This window comes from Ictalurus furcatus, chromosome 3 (genome assembly GCF_023375685.1).
Source record: "Ictalurus furcatus strain D&B chromosome 3, Billie_1.0, whole genome shotgun sequence".
Lineage (NCBI taxonomy): Eukaryota > Metazoa > Chordata > Actinopteri > Siluriformes > Ictaluridae > Ictalurus > Ictalurus furcatus.
In genome coordinates this window covers 15,196,143-15,215,373 of record NC_071257.1, presented here as the reverse complement: position 1 = coordinate 15,215,373, position 19,231 = coordinate 15,196,143, and the positions used below count along the sequence as shown (strand labels likewise).

The 19,231-nt window shown below is 39.4% G+C and overlaps 1 protein-coding gene across 4 annotated transcripts in view; it reads right to left on the bottom strand.

Moving 5' to 3' along the window:
* Positions 1-1,397: 1,397 nt before the first annotated feature.
* atrn (attractin) overlaps positions 1,398-19,231 on the bottom strand; it is a 68,365-nt gene continuing 50,531 nt past the window's right edge. For 2 of the 4 annotated variants that reach the window (XM_053620957.1, XM_053620958.1), the window contains exons 27-30: positions 16,306-16,384; positions 10,829-10,936; positions 4,432-4,546; positions 1,398-4,318 (exon numbers count right to left, since the gene is read on the bottom strand). In XM_053620957.1, coding sequence (XP_053476932.1) covers positions 4,194-4,318; positions 4,432-4,546; positions 10,829-10,936; positions 16,306-16,384 — 427 coding nt within the window. In that variant the 3' untranslated portion in view covers positions 1,398-4,193. The other 2 variants (XM_053620959.1, XM_053620960.1) reach the window with 2 other exon arrangements.

The window sequence follows — 19,231 nt, the reverse complement described above, 5'->3', positions numbered from 1 at the left end:
TCGCTCAGATCCTTACACTTGTCCATTTGTCAAACTTTGAGAACTGACTGTTCACTTGCTGACTAATATATAGTATCTCACAAAAGCGAGTACACCCCTCACATTTTTGTAAATATTTGATTATATCTTCTCATGTGACAACACTGAAGAAATGACACTTTGCTACAATGTAAAGTAGTGAGTGTACAGCTTGTGTAACAGTGTAAATTTGCTGTCCCCTCAAAATAACTCAACACACAGCCATTAATGTCTAAACCGCTGGCAACAAAAGTGAGTACACCCCTAAGTGAAAATGTCCAAATTGGGCCCAAAGTGTCAATATTTTGTGTGGCCACCATTATTTTCCAGCACTGCCTTAACCCTCTTGGGCATGGAGTTCACCAGAGCTTCACAGGTTGCCACTGGAGTCCTCTTCCACTCCTCCATGATGACATCACAGAGCTGGTGGATGTTAGACACCTTGTGCTCCTCCACCTTCCGTTTGAGGATGCCCCACAGACGCTCAATAGGGTTTAGGTCTGGAGACATGCTTGGCCAGTCCATCACCTTCACCCTCAGCTTCTTTAGCAAGGCAGTGGTCGTCTTGGAGGTGTGTTTGGGGTCGTTATCATGCTGGAATACTGCTCTGTGGCCCAGTCTCCGAAGATTGTTCTCAATCTTGAGAACAAATGAAAGAACCGCTGGTGTGCTTTTTTGTGGTGCAAGCCTGGAAAAGCATCACAAAAGAAGAATGTTCTCCTGATGGTGGGGAGATGAATATAAACATTAGCCAATGTGAGAGAGACCTTTAGTTTCTTAGAAGTTACCCTGGGCTCCTTTGTGACCTCATGGACTATTACACACCTTGCTCTTGGAGTGACCTTTGCTGGTTCATCACTCCTGGAGAGGGTAACAACGGTCTTGAATTTCCTCCATTTGTACACAATCTGTCTGACTGTGGATTGGAGTCCAAAATCTTTAGAGATGGTTTTGCAAACTTTTCTAGCCTGATGAGCATCAACAACTCTTTTTCTGAGGTCCTCAAAATTCTCATTTGTGCATACCATAATACACTTCCACAAACATGTGTTGTGAAGATCAGACTCTGATAGATCCTTGTTCTTTAAATAAAACAAGGTGCTCACTCACACCTGATTGTCATCCCATTGATTGAAATCACCTGACTCTAATTTCACCTTCAAATTAACTGCTAATACTAGAAGTTCACATACTTGTCATTCACAAATTTGAAAGATTGGATCATTTTCCTCAATGTCTAAATGACCAAGTATAATATTTTATCTCATTTGTTGAAGTGGGTTAAGTGAGCACCATTTTAAAACAAACATATTTAAAAGTATTTCCAGTTGGAGTTTTTCTTATCGCTATAAATAGACAATGGGGCGAATATTTATCCATGATGCAGTTTTTAGATTGGTTTTTATTTTTAAATAATTCAAACAATTTTTTTCTGTAGAGTCACTTCAAAAGGAGCAGGAAAAAAATCCAATTCTAATATGCTTAAATTTGATGTTGCAATAAAGCAAAAAACAGAAAATCAGTAGGATTGAAAACTTTATGGAGGCACTGTACAGTATGCCCTACGTCCAGTGACAAGATCATATTAAAGAGGCTAACTGCTATTACTAAAAAGAGAACTAACCGGCATTGCAGGCTAAGATGCCGAGGCTGTGTGCACGCCTAAACATTTAGTGTTTCTCTGTAATTCATTAAACTTATTTGTTGGTTAAAGCAAAAATACAGGACCCTTAATTTAAGCATTTATTATAGACAAAAATTGTCCTTCTTTATGTACATGAATAATTACAACTTCAGTTATAATTCCCAAGATTTGTTTTACTGGATTTTTTTTTTTTTTACACATCATATTTGTGCTTAATTTAAGGTTTGTTCATGATGACATTCGCTATCTTACATACAAAAAGAAGCTGCAGTGAGCCCCCACATTAAAAGCTGGGGATACTCTACCTGCCAAGCAAGTCATTCAACAGAAATGGCATTCACATTAATGTTCAACATTATGTTACCCCCCCCCCCCAATAAAATTAAATTAAATTAAATTAAAAAGTGCATCTGCTGCTACATTATACACATTAAACTATAGATCCTGATATCTACAGTGATTACTGTACAGAAAGCAGGTGGTGGGGTTGAGGCGTAGGACTGGATAAAGATCTCTTTGAGACCCAAAATAATCTGTTAATTGGCTCTCACATCAAAAGACTAGCTCCTTTCAGGTCTGTGTTCTATACTATGTGTGTAAAAGTGAGTGAGAGTGCTTGTCATACCTTGTTTCTTACAACTTATATGCTGCCTAAACCTGCAGAAATGAGCTTCCATCTCACTTTCCACTGAGCGGGGTTATTGAAGTGGACACTCCAGTTCTCAATAGCTCCCAAGCTACTGGTGCTACTTCCTCATTTTGATGGATCTTAACATTTAATCCATCAACATGAAAGGCAGTTTCCCATCACAATCGCAGCAGTTCTCAGTTCTCGGTGATTTAGCCGTGGAAGGTCTTGTTTGGTTGCAGCGGTCTGATCGACCATAATGTTTTTGAAAAACTTGTGTCGTGTCAATCATGGCTCAGCCATTGCAAGGGAATTGACAAGTAGGCAATCGGAGACACATAAAACCAATCTCAGTTCCATTCAGCAGCCTCGTCACAACTCGTTATATACAGATTGCATGACGGTGTAATACACTGAGTAATAACTGAAATGACACTTGCGTGGAGCAAACGAGGGAAATAAATGCTTTCTGCACCTTACTTCATTAGGCTGTAATGAAGTGCAAAAGACACAAAACACGCCTGCAACTGAACATACCCTAGCGGAAAAAATTATGAGGTTAGATGGAATTCAAATCTATATGAAAAAAATAAACTTCTCAATAAACTGGGATGTTTGTAAACTCCGGTCATGAAGAGTAGAAAGCTCACTGAATTGAGATTTTCCTCCAAACTAAAAGAGACTAAAGAGAATCTAAATGGAATGAACTGTGAATAAGACAGCTCTAAAAATTCATTTTAAAATAATTGGACCAAATATGCACATAAAAAACATCTAACAAAAAGCTGGATGATTCCCATTGCTATACATTTTATAATGTCATATTTGCGTATTTCTCATCTGCCATTTTGCCTACACTAAAACCTGCTCTTTAGCCCTAATAATCACAAAATCCAACACTCACACATACACATACATTATAAATGTAATTCCAAGTACTCTACCACCAAGTGTGTGTGTGTGTGTCTAAAATGGCATCTGGAATTTTAAAAAACTTAAAGCTGATGTTTAGATTTAATCCTGAGGCCTTTGCATTTATACTCTCTCAGCTCCCTCAGGTCCTGTTCCAGTCAGAAGCTAAAATGAGTCTAAGAAATGGCATGGGGTCTCAAAGGGGATACGGAATGTGGGGTTGGGGGTGGCAAAAAGAGAGGAAATCAGTCTGGGGGGGGGGGCACTGATAAAATGCTCCTGAGCAGGAAACAGAGCAATGATGTGTCAGAGACCACTGAAAGTGACTGAAGTGAAAAGAAGAGAATAAATTGGCTGATTTTGACAAATGGAGAAATGGCATGATGTAGTTTCACTGTGAAAATTATCCACTTCACTCTCACACATGAAAACACACACCTTCTAAAAACCAGAACAGCACAGAGATTCTACTGCATGTAGAGCCATGATTTAAGGGACACAGACACACATAATCTGCCTCATGAATGACCAATATTTGTGTTTGTTTTGGCAAATGGGTAGGTGTATGTATAATAGCTAGCTATGGGTGGTCTGAGTGTATGTTGCCATGGAGACCATGGTGCAGCAGTGCAGGGGAACCTCCTCCTGAGCATAAAAGGGACTAAAACTGGAACAACATTAATAAGTTAAATATCACATAGCAGATATGAGTCACAAGTCCTATCTGCAGTCAGTCAGTTAGAGGTGAGAAAGGGTTCCTTCCATCTCCGTCTCTCCAGGTCTGTGCATCTCTTCCTCGCCTTCTTAGGCTTTCATTCTCCCTGTGTGCACATTTCATGGGCTAGGAGTCTCAGTTCTCCAATCAGACTGCATCCTTGCTCCACCTGTGAGTATGTGACCTCCGCCATGTGGGTTGCGTGTGTCCGTGGCTTAGTCTGTGGCGGAGGTCAAAGCTCAAAGGTCAAAGGAATCGGGGGCGAAAGGTAAAGGTCAGATGCACGTAGCTGGCTGTGCTATTGGCTGCTGCTTACGGTTGCGCAGCCCACCAGATTTCTCCTTATAGCCCACACACAACTGCTGAGACACATCCACCAGGGCACTTGCTACTGCCAGGCCTGAGACAGACACAGAGGGAGACAAAGGATTTACTGTAACTGTGTAGCATGTTCAGCATAATTATCTGCCTGTAAAGAGTAGCTTAAGAGAGTTGAGACTATGAGACTCGCACCTGACTGTCCTGGAGTTGGGATGCCTCCGGGACCTCTGGGTAATCTGATAAAGATGGACAGCACTGCTGCTTTATTCCCAAAACATGGTTCCAAAGCTATGGGCTTTGGCACTGCCTGCAGAAACAGACACATATCAAGAATTCAAATTAATTATTAATGACACTGACATGATTAAGTTCTAACACTGTAGACACTGATACTGCTGCCTTTCTCTTTTGTGCACATATGCACACACACACACACACACACTTTTCTTACTATCCATATGAGGACATTCAGCTGACCATTATTATCATAGCTAATTAGTGCTACGCCTACACCTAAATCTAACTCTAAACTTAAGATCAGTAACCAAAAGGAAACATTGTGGCTCTTAAGTTTTTAATAAAAGCTGCATTTGTTCCTCAAGGGTATCATCAAAATTTCCCCAGTAGGTCAAACATGCCAGATATTCCTGTCCTTGTGAGGAAATTTGTTCCCCAGTAGGATATAAAAATATGACCACACAAACATACATACATACATACTAGGGGTGTAAACAAATACATCATTTGGACTGAACAGATATGATGTACTAAACAAATATAAATACAGACAATAGGCAGAATATTCCCCTTTTTTTTTTTTTTAAATAAAACAAAGCTTGCCAGTCTCAGAGACTGGGATCTCACCAGATGAAACAACTACCAAAAAAAAAAAAAAGTTGCAAGGTTTTTAATTTTAATGTTGAACTTTAAAGAACAGCTCTCACTGAAGCTCAGGGGGAGGGTTTCAGCAAAATTCCCAGCCCACTTTCAATAAAAAAAAAAAAAAAAAAACACATAAAATGACTTCACACTAAACTAAAATATACAAGGATTTTTTTTATACACATTTCTCTTTCATGTTTTTATGGGAAACAAGTAGTGTGCGTTTCTAATTTGCAGTTTACTATACCTGTAACACATGGATATTTTATACATGGAAGCTGGCAACCTTGCTCTTGGAACAAAAAAACAAAACAAAACAAAACAAAAAAACAAAAAGAGCAAGTTACACTGTACATAGAGTACCTCTGTGGGGTTTAAAAAAATATTTAACTAATTTAAACAATGTTATTGCACATGTTTTTCCATCATTCTAAAATGACTACTCTCCAACGGGACTAAATATTATGTTCTGAAACTTGCTATTTGTTGTTATAATTTGAATGAAAAATGACTTCTATTACCAGTAGCCCTGTTTTTCCCCAGTCCGGTTTAAATCCAAACACAAAAACGGATATGAATATTTTGAGTACTAAACAGGTACAGATTAGAGGTCACACCGCTAATACACATATACACACACACACACACACACAAACACAGCCTGAAATAGCGTAATACAAGTTTAATTATTGTGGTTTCTTTAGTCAGTGGGTGTACATAACCTGGCCAGGACTAAAAGCACATGCCCTCTTCCTCACTTGGAAGCGAAATCATGGCACAGCTTCACTCTTCCACTCAAACACATTCCAACACTCACCCGATTTAATCATTTATTTCGCTGTCATTCCCCAAGACTCACGAGCTCATGCTCCATCACACTCACACACCTATTGTGCAAGACCTCACAGCCTTGCCTCCTTTTGCCTTTACCTTGCACTCTTTAAACTCATGTCTTATTCTATTGTGGACCTCTTCAGAAAATTTAATTATAGCCTTTAAAAGTAATGTGTCTAGAAATGTGTGGGTGTGGGTGTATTCTGGTTGGACTAGAGAGATTATCTAAGGCAACCAGACTGAGCTAGCAAAACACAGGTTCTGTTTAATTAACTCTTATAATTAATTCATATATAAAGAGAGGGGGGGGGGGCAGGCAGCTAGAAAGAGGCAGGTGAGAACAGAGATGAGGACCACAGAGCGGGAGGTTAAAGTTGCTAGGTGGTTAGTATCATGCTTTTTGGAACGTTCAGGAATAGCCTAGAAACATCACATAGCTATTTCTGGAGAAAACAGACTGCTCTAGACTGATCTTGTTTACTCCATATGACGATAAGGTTATACAACCAATCAAGCTAGGGCTCATGTGGCAGGACTGAGAACATCTGCCATCCGGATGTTTTTGGACAAACAAAGTGTAACATATAATAATCCCCAGAATTATAGAAGAAGGAAAACTTCATTCTGGCTCTACTACTAGCAGGACATAAAACCGTTCATTTTCTAATGTTTTCTAATGATCCCCACTGGGTGATGGTAGCAGCAGCATACTTGCACATGAGCCAGACAGTATCAGCCGATGCATACTTATTTGCATTTCCCTTTGTGATTTAATATCACATGGAGGGGGTTGTGTCCCGCAAAACAATACCAAGAAAAATTTAGTGCCAAGAAAAATTATTTAGAAAAGAGCTATGATACTCCAACATGTAATGAATTAGAATTATGAATGAAATTAAACAAGACAACTTGGCAATTACAAAATCTGTTACGTTGATGTAAAATAATTTTACATCAACGTCTTTAGCAGACTTCACATCAAAATACATCACATCAGGCATGCAAACAACTAGGAGGTTCAGAAATGATCCTTTAAAAAAATAAAAATAAATAAATAATAGATTAGTCTACTAAGACATCACACAATCGTGTCGTGCACAGTTTATCATCATGCAGGAAGTGAAAACTGATCATTGGTCAGGTCTTAATGTGCCTAACATGTTTTAATACAGGACAGGACAATAAAATTACATAAAACCCCTGTTTCTGGAGATCCACCACCCCACTGAGCTTCAATACAACCCAAATTATCCCGAATCTTACTCTGGCTACAGAAACTAGTTTTCCAGCATGTACAGTTCTGCAGCTTTTCATTAGGAATAGAACATACTGGGCTGAGCTAACAAACTGATGACATAAAACCTCTTTGGTCTGCTGATTTGTCAATAGCAGAGTGTGATTTCTGTCACTAGTTCATCAAGAAAATCACAATGGCCTGTGCAATCGCTTATACGTGTTTGCACAAAGGCATATCTTAAGGCTGTGTGCATTTTAATTCACAAGTGTATCCATGTCCTTTAAACATGGAGCCAACTGAGTCATGCCATTGTCTAAAAAACACAACATTTATGTATTATATCTTGAAATATGAGTTCTAAGAGTCATCATATTTAACTATCGACATTCTGTGTGTATATATATATATATATATATATATATATATATATATATATATATATATATATATATATATATATATATATATATTAAATATAACAAGGACATGATTACATGACTCAGGGTGTTCCAGCACTTATTCTGTTTGCACCCGTCTAAGTTATCAGAATGCACTGGGTTGAACCATTGAAACAGGAGCAATGCGAACCTTTTTCTCTTAGAACATGCAAAATGCACATTCTAACATCACAAAAAAACCCCAAAATGATACAGTGATGCATGCATGTCCTGTATGAAAGAATCTTGCCTTTTATTGTAGTTTGGCTGGTTACTCAATGAGTTATGTACAGCCATGTGTAATCTTAATTAAACAGCTATATCTAACCCACTGATTAAGTCATTTGGCAAATTTATCCCATTTATGCAAAGGAACAACCGAGATATGATCTGTATACAACCCAAGTATACAACTGAGCAGTTTTGGGTTAACAGTAAGGTTGTGTAAATGGCTCTCTGGTAGACCTGAGATTAAAACTCACTCATTTTTTTCTGGTCACTAACACAGAGTAACCACTGAGCCACTAAACTATCTCTAGACTTTCTCAGCAACTTGAGAATATAATGAAACTACTTTCATTAGCTTAAAGAGTTCTGGGACAGATTCTGATGCCATATTTCTAGCAGTAAACAACATTGTTATACTGCAATTAGGAGGGAAATAAACTCAGCAATCTCTTGGACATAATGCGGATTGGATCACACGAGTGGTACATCTTGTATTCTGAATGGACCACATTTTTGTTCAGACCGTCAACAAGCTATTGTGTGCACAACCTATCCATCAAGCTATTACTAGCACTATGACAATTATTATTAATAGTGTTACATTTATGAAGTGTCTGCTTCCGATATGTACACCTACTGCCATCTAGTGAAAAACAGATTACATTAAATTCCAGTCTCTTACGTTTTCTCCACCTCTATTTGAATATTTCCTGGCAAGTTTATTCTCAAGCTATTTGACAATCACTTGGAAATGCTTAGACAACTAGTCTCTTCTGTGTGTTTCTGGCAGGGAGTCTGTGGGCGGTCCTTTAGAAGTGCTTGGTGCTGAGGCAGCTGCCACATAGCTGCATCACTCAGGATTTCTACAGCACAAGCTCATACTTTCACTGATCAATGCCAGCTTGGCTATTGGTCCTTGGTTTCACAAAAGTCCATACTTTCAATAATCAGTGGTTTTGTTGCTGTTTCCCCATGGGTAAGAGAATGTTCTGCATCCTCTGTGAACAGCACATAGGACAGGAAACATCAAAACTGTAATTCGCTTCCTTTCCATTCACTCCCCTATCTAGTACTTGTTCCATTTTATGGAGTTTTTCTGAAACATTTTAAAAGCAGAAGTCTCTATAAGTGTGTGTGTGTGAGTGAGAGAGAGAGAGAGAGAGAGAGAGGAATGGAAAAAGAGAGAACATGAAAAAGAGATAAATCTAAATTGAATCTATGCTTCAGGGCTGTCCCACTACCCTGGGAAAAAATTTGGAGAGTTCCAGTGAAACCGTAGCCAAGATGAATCACATCAAAATATAGAACTATGTTTTGCTATGAATACTAACACACGCATGTGCACGCGCGTGCACACACACCCACACATGGATTAGACTATACTGAAGCTCTAGATATATTCCAGTGTGATGATGTACTAGTCTACACATACACAGTGTGAATGCTCGGTGCAGATCTATGTACGATACTACGGTTTTCTTCTTTAACATAAAACTCAACTCAGTAATGTCAATGTTACCATAACAGCAACACGCTTATGAATCCTGTCAGTGTATAAAACAGTTTTCAAAGTTTTCAATTGCACTGCTTGTGTTTTGAACACGTTAAATGTACTCAAATGTCTTACTGAACAGAAAGTAATTATTTATGGCCCACAACATTCAGCTTTGAAATACTAATTTAATGCGCTTCATGTGTAGTTTTTGTGTAGTCTTTCCTTACAGGGAGGGATGTACCAATTCTATACTGAGTATCAGTACTGGTGTCAATACCAGCTTGTAATTCTTGATCTGTATTGGTATGAACTGGACATATTTTTCGAGTGATTTATTTGTGTGTATTGACTGACAACACAAACATTTCACATTGGCTTGCCTATGCCTTGTTGCCATCGTGGATGCAATGTTTCACATAACTCTACAACAGTTACCCCAGAGTCAGCGTGGTTACTTAGAGCACATGTTTCCAACCTTGGTCCTGAAGTACCCTCTGTTCTGCACATTTAATTGTTTTCCCTGCTCTAACACACCCACTTCAACTCAGCAACGGTTGTTAATTAGCTGATTAACTGGATCAGGTGTGCTGGGAGCAGGGAAACTAATATGTGTAGAACAGGGTGTACAGGGGGTTGGGAACCTGTGAGGATGTTAGTAGTGAACATCAGCCAGTACACAGAGCTCTGATAGCGGTATCATTTCAAAGATGAAACAAGTAGAACTCTGGGCTGGCAGTGTTGATGGGGATTTGTTTGCCTGAAATACAATTAAAATATACTTCAAACAGGAAGTAAGTTATTGAAGAAAATCTATATCAGACATTTGCAGACCTTGGTGTAACCTTGGCCCTGAGCCATTTCAAAATCGAATCAGTTCATCTGCTACATGTACAATGTTAATTCCATATAAATCCTACAAACATTCAACTACTCATCCTTGAGACATCTCACTAAGCCAAGAAAATAATGCCTTCTCCAATTGGTAGTAGAGGCATAAAAATTGATATGAGAACATCCAAACTTCCATGACCATGTTCTACACTCAGAGAGTGTAATATAAAAAATACAAACACACTAGCACAGAATGTATGCAAACAATCCAATAATGAAATTAAAAACTATCAAAAGGTTTATAGACTTTTATTTAGCAGATTATTAAATGTATTGGCCACCTGGTTCAATCAGAAACTGAATTCAGTTTGCCCTCAATCGCTTTACTCCAGTCCAATTAAGGTGTTAAGATGAAGGGTGTTGTTTTAACTGAGCTATCAATTATTAGGCTGCAGGCAAACAGAGCAAGTGAGACCTGTGGGGAAACAGATGAGCAGCTTTCAGAGAGTACAAAATGGTCACTGCGGCCGGCTGACTCAGCTGGTTAATAAAGATGAGTGACGAGGTCTAGCCTCGTGAAAAATGTAATTATTAACATGATCTCAAGCCTAGCCATAATGTCATAATCTAGAAGGTCACACTCACCTTCACATTTCCACCAATCAGGTCAGGCGGCTCCTCGTCCGTCTCCAAGGCAACATTGATGGTGGCGAACGGCCGACTGGCCATCTGCTGCATCTCTCGCAGGAGTTGCTGAGAAAGTGGAGAAAGAGCAAGATAATGCAGCAGACTTACAAATACACACAACCATCCGCATACATGCTCAACTTTGTATGCAGATAAAGGCAAGAAGCAATCATGAACCAAATCACTGACAGTGAAACAAGCTGCTTGTGATATGTAAATATGCACAGTAATGGACCCTTTGAGAATCAAATGGAACATAAAAATCTTGTGTTTCCGTGATGATAAATGACAAAAAAAGACCAAGAGGAAAAACAGACAAAGACACAGAAAGAGAATTAAATCGCATCACACTAAAGCATTCTGTATTCAGAGCTCCTTACTTTTTCACTGCCTCTTTGTGCTCACAGCACACACAGTAGGATTTTAAAAGCACACAGTAATTTGCCCTTTGATGTACTATTGAGCAGTAAGATGGGAAACTGAAGTATTGATCCGGCATCTCAACATTAGGAAGCACATTTTTGTATGTGCAATGTTTGAATATGAGAAGGGAACTTGCACTTATTCAGGCAATTGCACCTTCCAACTTCAACTGAACTACACAGAGATCAGATTTCCCTACTTTTGAAAGCCCTTACTTACAGTTTACAGGGTGAAAAAAAATCCTACTGAGGTCACTGATGTAAGAAGTTAAACCTCATAGACTGAAGTGTAGGGATTACATGAGCATTAAACTGAAGCTGCTTGGTACGGGTCATGGATTTCCACCTGTTGTAAACTTGTATTTTCTGTTCCCCTTCCCTACACACTTTCAGGAAAATACGACTTCATTGCAATTTGCTAAACAGTTAACTATCTTGGAAGTCAAATATCACGTCTTGGCCTAGGACTGAAATGAGTCATGTGGCAGACTGCATATTTCTGTGGCAAAGGAACATTTCAGTAAAAATGCTAAGCAATTAACAAAAAAATGAAGGCAAGTGAAAGCAAAAAAAGTGACCTCTCTAGCATTCAGTGTGTTTGACCAAGCTACAAGTTTGACGAAGTTTTAAAGCTTCTAAAAAAAAAAAACAGTGTAGCCTGTGATTGGCCCAACATACTAATCACTAACTAACGACAATCTTTTTACGCTTTAAGACACGCCAGAACTTTAGTTACAGACTTAGATACAGTCTGACTTTGCTGCAGCTTATTTTGATGAAAGGATTTTATTCTGATATTTTTGTTAATATATAAACATTTTTATTCATTATGCTGAAGAGAGAGTTGGTTAACTGTGTCCAGCTGTACAGCTGGGGTCTGGGTGAACCTTTCCTATCGGAAATTTATATAATATTTATATATGTGTAGGATATTCTAAAACAGAAAATCAGTAAAGGGAGATGCGTGAAGTTTACACAACATGGGAGATCTCTTCCATTTCTGATCAATCATGAGCTCACCCATGTGACCTCTAATGTGACTTTTAAGATTAAAAGATAACTCGACACTGGTAGAGATTAGCCTAGGAGAGTGTAAATATATTCCTCAAATGATGCTTAATTTAGATCTCTAATTAATCCTACTCTACCCTAAAGACTACTGATTAAAGGATTTAATATTATTGCCTTATAGCAGAGAGTGTGTGCAAGTGAGAGCGACACACTTGCATTAGGTTAACAGGAAAACAATTAACATCCACATCAGGGCTTTCTGAAAACACTAATGGCCCATGCCTCTGAATGTGTGTATGTATCTGTGAAAAGAGGGGGGGGGGTGACCTTGAATAGAAATGCATCCAGAGAGTTGCTGCATATGCTCAAGAGTTTGGTATGCATCATTTCATCACATGTTCACACACTTAATAACCCCACAGCTGAAAAAGTCCTGGCTAGCTGGAGTGTTAGTAAGTTGATCCAATAAAAATGTGCATCAAAGAGATGGAGTCACCTTGAATCATTCTGCTTTTCCTCATTGTCCCAGCTCTTTAAATGTGAAGGAACTGAGAATGGCATTGCGCAATGACAAATCAACAGAACACAAAAAAAGCATAAGCTTCAGAACATTTTTGTGATGTCTGAGATCTGGTGGATTAATGTATCTGGATGCTTCTCATTCAATCAGGAACGCCTGACTAAACATTCCTAAATGCTATGTGCAACCTTTAGACATTACACAGGAGAGGACAGCACTGTTTCAAAAGGCAGACAGTAAACATTTCTGCACACACACGTTTTTCTAACAACAGACAAAAACAGTTCTTTAAGCTCTTTAGGTGTAGTTCACTGCAGCCTGTTGAAAATGCAATATTAACCTAAATGGTTAAGGGGAAAAGTGAGTGGCTGGAAGAAAACTAAGTAAGAGGAAGCATTTCACATTAGTACATACAGAAAAGTTAATTGTTTTCGGTAATTTAATTCAAAATATGGAACTTTCATATACTCTAGAAATATTTCAAGTCTTTTTTTGTTTTAAATCTGATGATTACAGCTTACAGCTCATGGAAATCAAAAATCCAGTATCTCAAAACATTAGAATAAAGAATTTATAATACAGAAATATCGACCCTCTGAAAAGTATGTTAATTTATGCACTCAATACTCGGTCAGGGCTTTAATCCTTTTGCACAAATTACTGCATCAATGTGGCGTGGCATGGAGGCAATCAGCCTGTGGCACTGCTGAGGTGTTATGGAAGCCCAGGTTGCTTTGATAGCGGCCTTCAGCTCGTCTGTATTGTTGGGTCTGGTGTCGATCATAGATTCTCTATGGGGTTCAGGTCAGGCGAGTTGGCTGGCCAATCAAGCGCAGTAATAACATCGTCAGCAAACCAGTTACTAGTAGTTTTGGCACTGTGGGCCGGTGCCAAGTCCTGCAGGAAAAGGAAATCAGCATCTCCATAAAGCTCGTCAGCAGGTGGAAGCATGAAGTGCTCTAAAATCTCCTGGTAGATGCTGCATTGACTCTCGACTTAAGAAAACACAGTGGATCAACACCAGCAGATGACATGACACCCCAAATCATCACTGACTGTGGAAACTTCACACTGGACTTCAAGCAACTAGGATTCTGGTCCTCTCGACTCTTCCTCCAGACTCTGGGACCTTAATTTCCAAATGAAATGCAAAATTTACTTTAATCTGAAAAGAGGACTTTGGACCACTGAGTAAAGGGACAGTTCTTTTTCTCCTTAGCCCAGGCAAGATGCTTCTGATGTCATCTCAGTTCAGGAGTGGCTTGACACTAGGAATGTGACACTGTGACAATATTATAAATTCTTTATTATAATATTTTGAGGTACTGGATTTTTGATTTCCATGAGCTGTAAGCGTTAATCATCAAGATTAAAACAAAAAAAGGCCTGAAATATTTCACTTTGTGTAATGAATCTAAACTATATGAAAGTTCCACTTTTTGAATTAAATTATGGAAAAAAACTAACTTCTCCACGATATTCAAATTTTTTGAGATGCACCTATATATTGACGGATATTCCCACAGGGGTTAATATACAAGCCATTTTATTTACATAATTTTGTCAGTGGGGGCGTGGTCGAGCAAAAGCGCAGATTGAATAAACGCGAGCCCTGAGCACAGCCTGCCTCCTGAGTCTTCCTCTGCACCCTCACACACACCAGGTTATACAATAGTGCTTTTAACCATGGACATTGTCACAAAGCAGTTTTGCAGAAATCTAAATATAAAATTTTAATTTATCCAGAATGAGCAAGCCAGAGGTGACGGTGACGAGGGAAAAACTCCAGGAGGCGACATGGGGAAGAAACCTTGAGAGGAACTTGACTCAAAAGGGAACCCATCCTCTTCTGGGTGACATCAGAGAGTGTGATTATAAATCATTTCACTTCTATAACTGTATAGTACACAGTCATGTAGTGATAAGTGTGTTAAGTGTGTGAAAAGGAACTTGAGTGTGAGCATCGTTAGTTTTACTTTTAAGTCTATCATATCAAACTGAAGTTATCAACTGTTCAGTGATTGACACTTGAGTGTAAACTGTTCTTAGCAATTACAGTCTACCCAAGGAAGACGACCAACAGCCACAGCAACATCCATCGAGGCCACAAAGCCTGTGGATAGAGGCATTGTCATCTTGAAAGAGACCATTCTGCTTCTTTCATTAACAGTAAAAAACATTAAGGCATTATGGCAGTTTTAATTTCTGTTTCACACAAATCCAGCACATGCCTTGCAAGGTATGTCATTTTGTGTATATTATGTTACATTATTTCCTATTGGTGCATACATACAGAGCTTGAATTTTACTTAGTAGTTCATCAGCCACTGTGGTTAGCTAGCAAGCTCAAAGCCAGGATTTTTAAAATACAAACTTTATAAAATGCAAACATTAATTAATTGTAAAATTATTATTATTATTATTATTATTATTTTTAAACATTACTGAAAGGTGTACGACTGTGCATATGAAGTGTTCGAAGAGCAACAACCTCCAACTATGTTTCAACAATTGAGGACACAAATGAAGGTATGTCTAGGTTTATATAATAAAGCTAGTAGTCAGCTACTTAACTGTAGAGAACACTCTTGTGTGCATTCATTCATTCATGTTCAGTAACTGCTTTATCCTAGTCACATGCTCAATATGGCAACAGAAGTAGTGAAATAACATATTTCCAACAGTAACAAATTTACACAGCCTTAGTGTTCTCAGTGTAGTCCACATCCCCTGGACAGACAAAAGTGCTGTAGTATGATTTAGGGGGAGTCCAGAAGGAGGGGGTTGGGAAATTCAACCTACAGAATTGCAGAAGAACACAAAAGGAGTAAGGGGCATGAGATTTTCCACTTTCAGGACAGAAAATGAACTGGCTGAAATAAATCTGTTTACAGAACATTATATATCTTTATGTTTAGTGGCAAGTTGCTTGAATTTAATAGATTATTTGGAAAGGTCATAAACAAGACAGGCCAGGATTCATCAAGTTCTAAGTCTCCTGGCAGCCAGCAGGTTTGAGTTCACAGAGCACTGGGTAGGAGATAGAGGTGAACGAAGACAGTGTGGTGAAGATCGGTAATGAATCACAGTAACGCACCAAGAACTTAGTTCCCAATTTTTCAGTTATAACTGTGCTTTTGATTCATTTGATGAGGAAGGGAAACTGGACAGTATTATGTGAAGACAGGGACAGGAGGCTGATGCAACATAGGTCAACACAGAAGCCATACTGCTACAGAAATACAGTATGATGGCATATTGTTTCCTATTGGCTACGCCAGCTGGAATTTCTTACTGAGGGAAAGTTCGACAGTAGATCAGTGGTATTTAGCATTTGTTTAATGCTCTCTATGGTACAGAGATCAGAAGTAATTTGAGAATGACAGTGTGACCAAGGAAATTCATATTCTTTGGTGCGTTAAGAGTTATCTGCAGTGTGAACACAAACTGAGTTTCAGGACGGTTGTTGCTAAGGCACTGACCTCTCGTCGTCGGGATGCCCAGCAACTCTGCTTGATCTTCCACACAACTGCTGCCACCAGCAGAAGAGACAGGAAACAGCTGCAACAAAACAGGAAAGAAAGAGGAAAACATAATTTCTCTTGATGGAATCCTAACTATTTTTTTAAAAACCCAAAACTTTCCATTATTAATAATGAAATGAATGTACTAACTAGGAGGACTAAAGGAATGTAAAGACAGAATCTTTGCCCATTTGTACGACTTTGCCTTACAAATGCTTATAATAAATAAATATTTGGTGGGTTGTATATTAGTTTATGCATGTAGTGATGTGTTTGTGCAGTTTGTCTCTCTTTAATAACCTGTATCACAACCTTGACCTTAACACCCAGAAAACCAAAAGAACTGATTGTGGACTACTGGAAGTCCTTGAGGAGCCACAAACACACCGTTATCTTTATTAACAAGACTGAGGTAGAGCGGGTCGCTAGATTCAATTTTCTGGGTGTCCACATCTCTGCGGACCTTTCCTGGAACCTCAACAGCTCCTCTCTTCTCAAAAAGGCACAACAGCACCCGTACTTTCTGAAGAGCCTGAAGAAAGCTCACCTTACTCCTCATATTATGCTGAACTCAGCTTCTAAGCGTTAACTGCCAGCCTCCGCCTAATAAATAAACATTAGCACAAGACACCATACTATACAGCATTTCACTGTCTCTGTACTTGCACTACTGACAATGACAAAGTTGAACCTAACAGAACATGTATGTTAATCTTAATGTAAACAGTTTTCACGTTGCTCTTTCCTAAATCATTTTCACTTAAAGGAGGTTAAGGGGAGTATGTAGGAAGTCACTGAGCATTCTCCTTGGTGGCAAAAAGAACTATAGTGGCTTTTGGACTGCATCCAGATCTGATCCACCACCTATTTGTGCAGGTTCCAATCCCTGTAACAGGGACTACATCTATACAACAGTTCTGTGCCTTGATTTACAATGACAGAAAGCATGCTCTGCATCACATGGTCATTTGGCATGCCAGCTAATGCAAACTGGACCACAACCCCCTTGACAGTTGATATGGGCCACTACTGTTTGAGCAAGACTTATGTGCCCCTCCAAGAAAAGGAGAACATCTTCAGGGCTACAGAAACTGGTAGGAGTTCCAAACAGTTTACATAGGCACAAGCTCCCTAATACATGTACCGATCTGCCCTCATGAATGGCACCCCAGTCCTGAAGGCACACAGCTGATGTGATCACCTTCTTGAACAGGATGGTGCCCATTAGGACTCATTGCAAGAAAAAGCCTGGTGTTCATGACATGTTTGGTCCAATTCAAGGGAGGCCACCCATAGTTAAAACTAGTAAAAAACAATCAAACAAGCATAAAAACATACAAGCGATCAAACTGGATTGCAACCAGAGCTTTGAAACACATTTATCAGAGAACAAGGTGTGCTTGTAAGACTTAAAGATTGCTCTGAGGAAATATTCACTGCAACAATTTAACTTCCTTTTTGCAGGGCAGTTCAAAGTAGGTTTCAGCTGAAACTCTAGACACTGGAACTGGCTCAGAAACTGAGACTTTTGAGGGGAAGGAGACGCTAGTGTCTGGTCAGTTTGGTAGCTAACTGCCCTCTGTAATGCAAAGACAGGCTGATTCTTCTGGGCTAGGGTGGAGGGGATCCTTCTGTGCAGCCATACAGTTCTTGGGATCCTAAAGGTACAGGTGGACTCCCTGCGCAGAAATCTGACAAAGGGGAAGCGGGCAGAGCTATCTAAAGAGACGTATACTATATGGCTAAAAGTATGTGGACACCCGAGTGTTGAACAACTCATTCCAAAACCATGGGCATTAATATGGAGTTCCCCAGCGAGTTTCGTATTGAGTTCCCTATTGAGCAGCACCACAGATAGAAACCTAGCTGAGGCAAACAGTAACAGCTGCATCTGAAAAAGTGTTTCAAGCGACTTCCAAAAATAGTTTATCCTTGTTACGATTTACTGACTCCAAAAAAAAATTTCTGACACCATTATTCTTCAGCTGTAAAGAGAATGCCAAGAGAAGTGCAAAAATATCAAAAAACAGTACAACAGGAAGAGTTTATTTTAAAAATGTTAAATAAAAATGTAAACCAGCTCTCTTCTCTGCATTCTGGAAGGATAGCAAAGGCTGCCTAACTGCCCATTTGGCTTTGGCAGCCACTTCCCCTCATAGTGGGAACTGGTGGTGAGCACACTTGACCAGGGAATGCCCAAGTTCTCTTCTGACGTTTTTGCACATACCCTCGGCTAAGTTTCTCAAAGATGAGGTCATACCGGCATTGTGGTCATCAGACCCTGAAGCATCCAGTTGGACTGCCTGGGGCTGAAGGAATGAAAGCAAGATCACTGAAGTCTTCAACCTTCAATCTCCAATTCCCCAAAAACCAGTGAGAGTTCTCATCCTGTGTCTCATGTGGGAATTTGTGCAATAACCAGAAGGCCCTCAATGAACACATACAGTGGTGGGGTGGGGGATACAGCCTCAAGCAACAGGTTTAACAAACTAGTTTGAAGTGCTAGTCTGCATTAGAGGCTGTATCCTCCACAGCGAAATATTTTCTTTGTGAGACATTGACAGATACTTTGGATACTAGCAACAAGGATCAAGAGGAGCCAAAAGATGGCTGGCTTGTTTACTAGCTTGAGGTTATCATTTGAGGCCGAGCAAGTCTGCAGATGAGCTGGCGACTTGAACTGTAGACTGTTTACCCCAAAACGGTCATTTCATTTCAAGGGAGAGCATTCTGAGTAAAGTGAGAAAAGGCGTTTAAATGACATGATGACAATGTGTCGGCCATGAAATACAGGGTAAGCATGCCCCTTTCCTGATGCATACGTCGCAACTGCCAGTCAACAAGAGTTGTCGTACTGAAACAGAGCCCTCTCAGTACTATACAG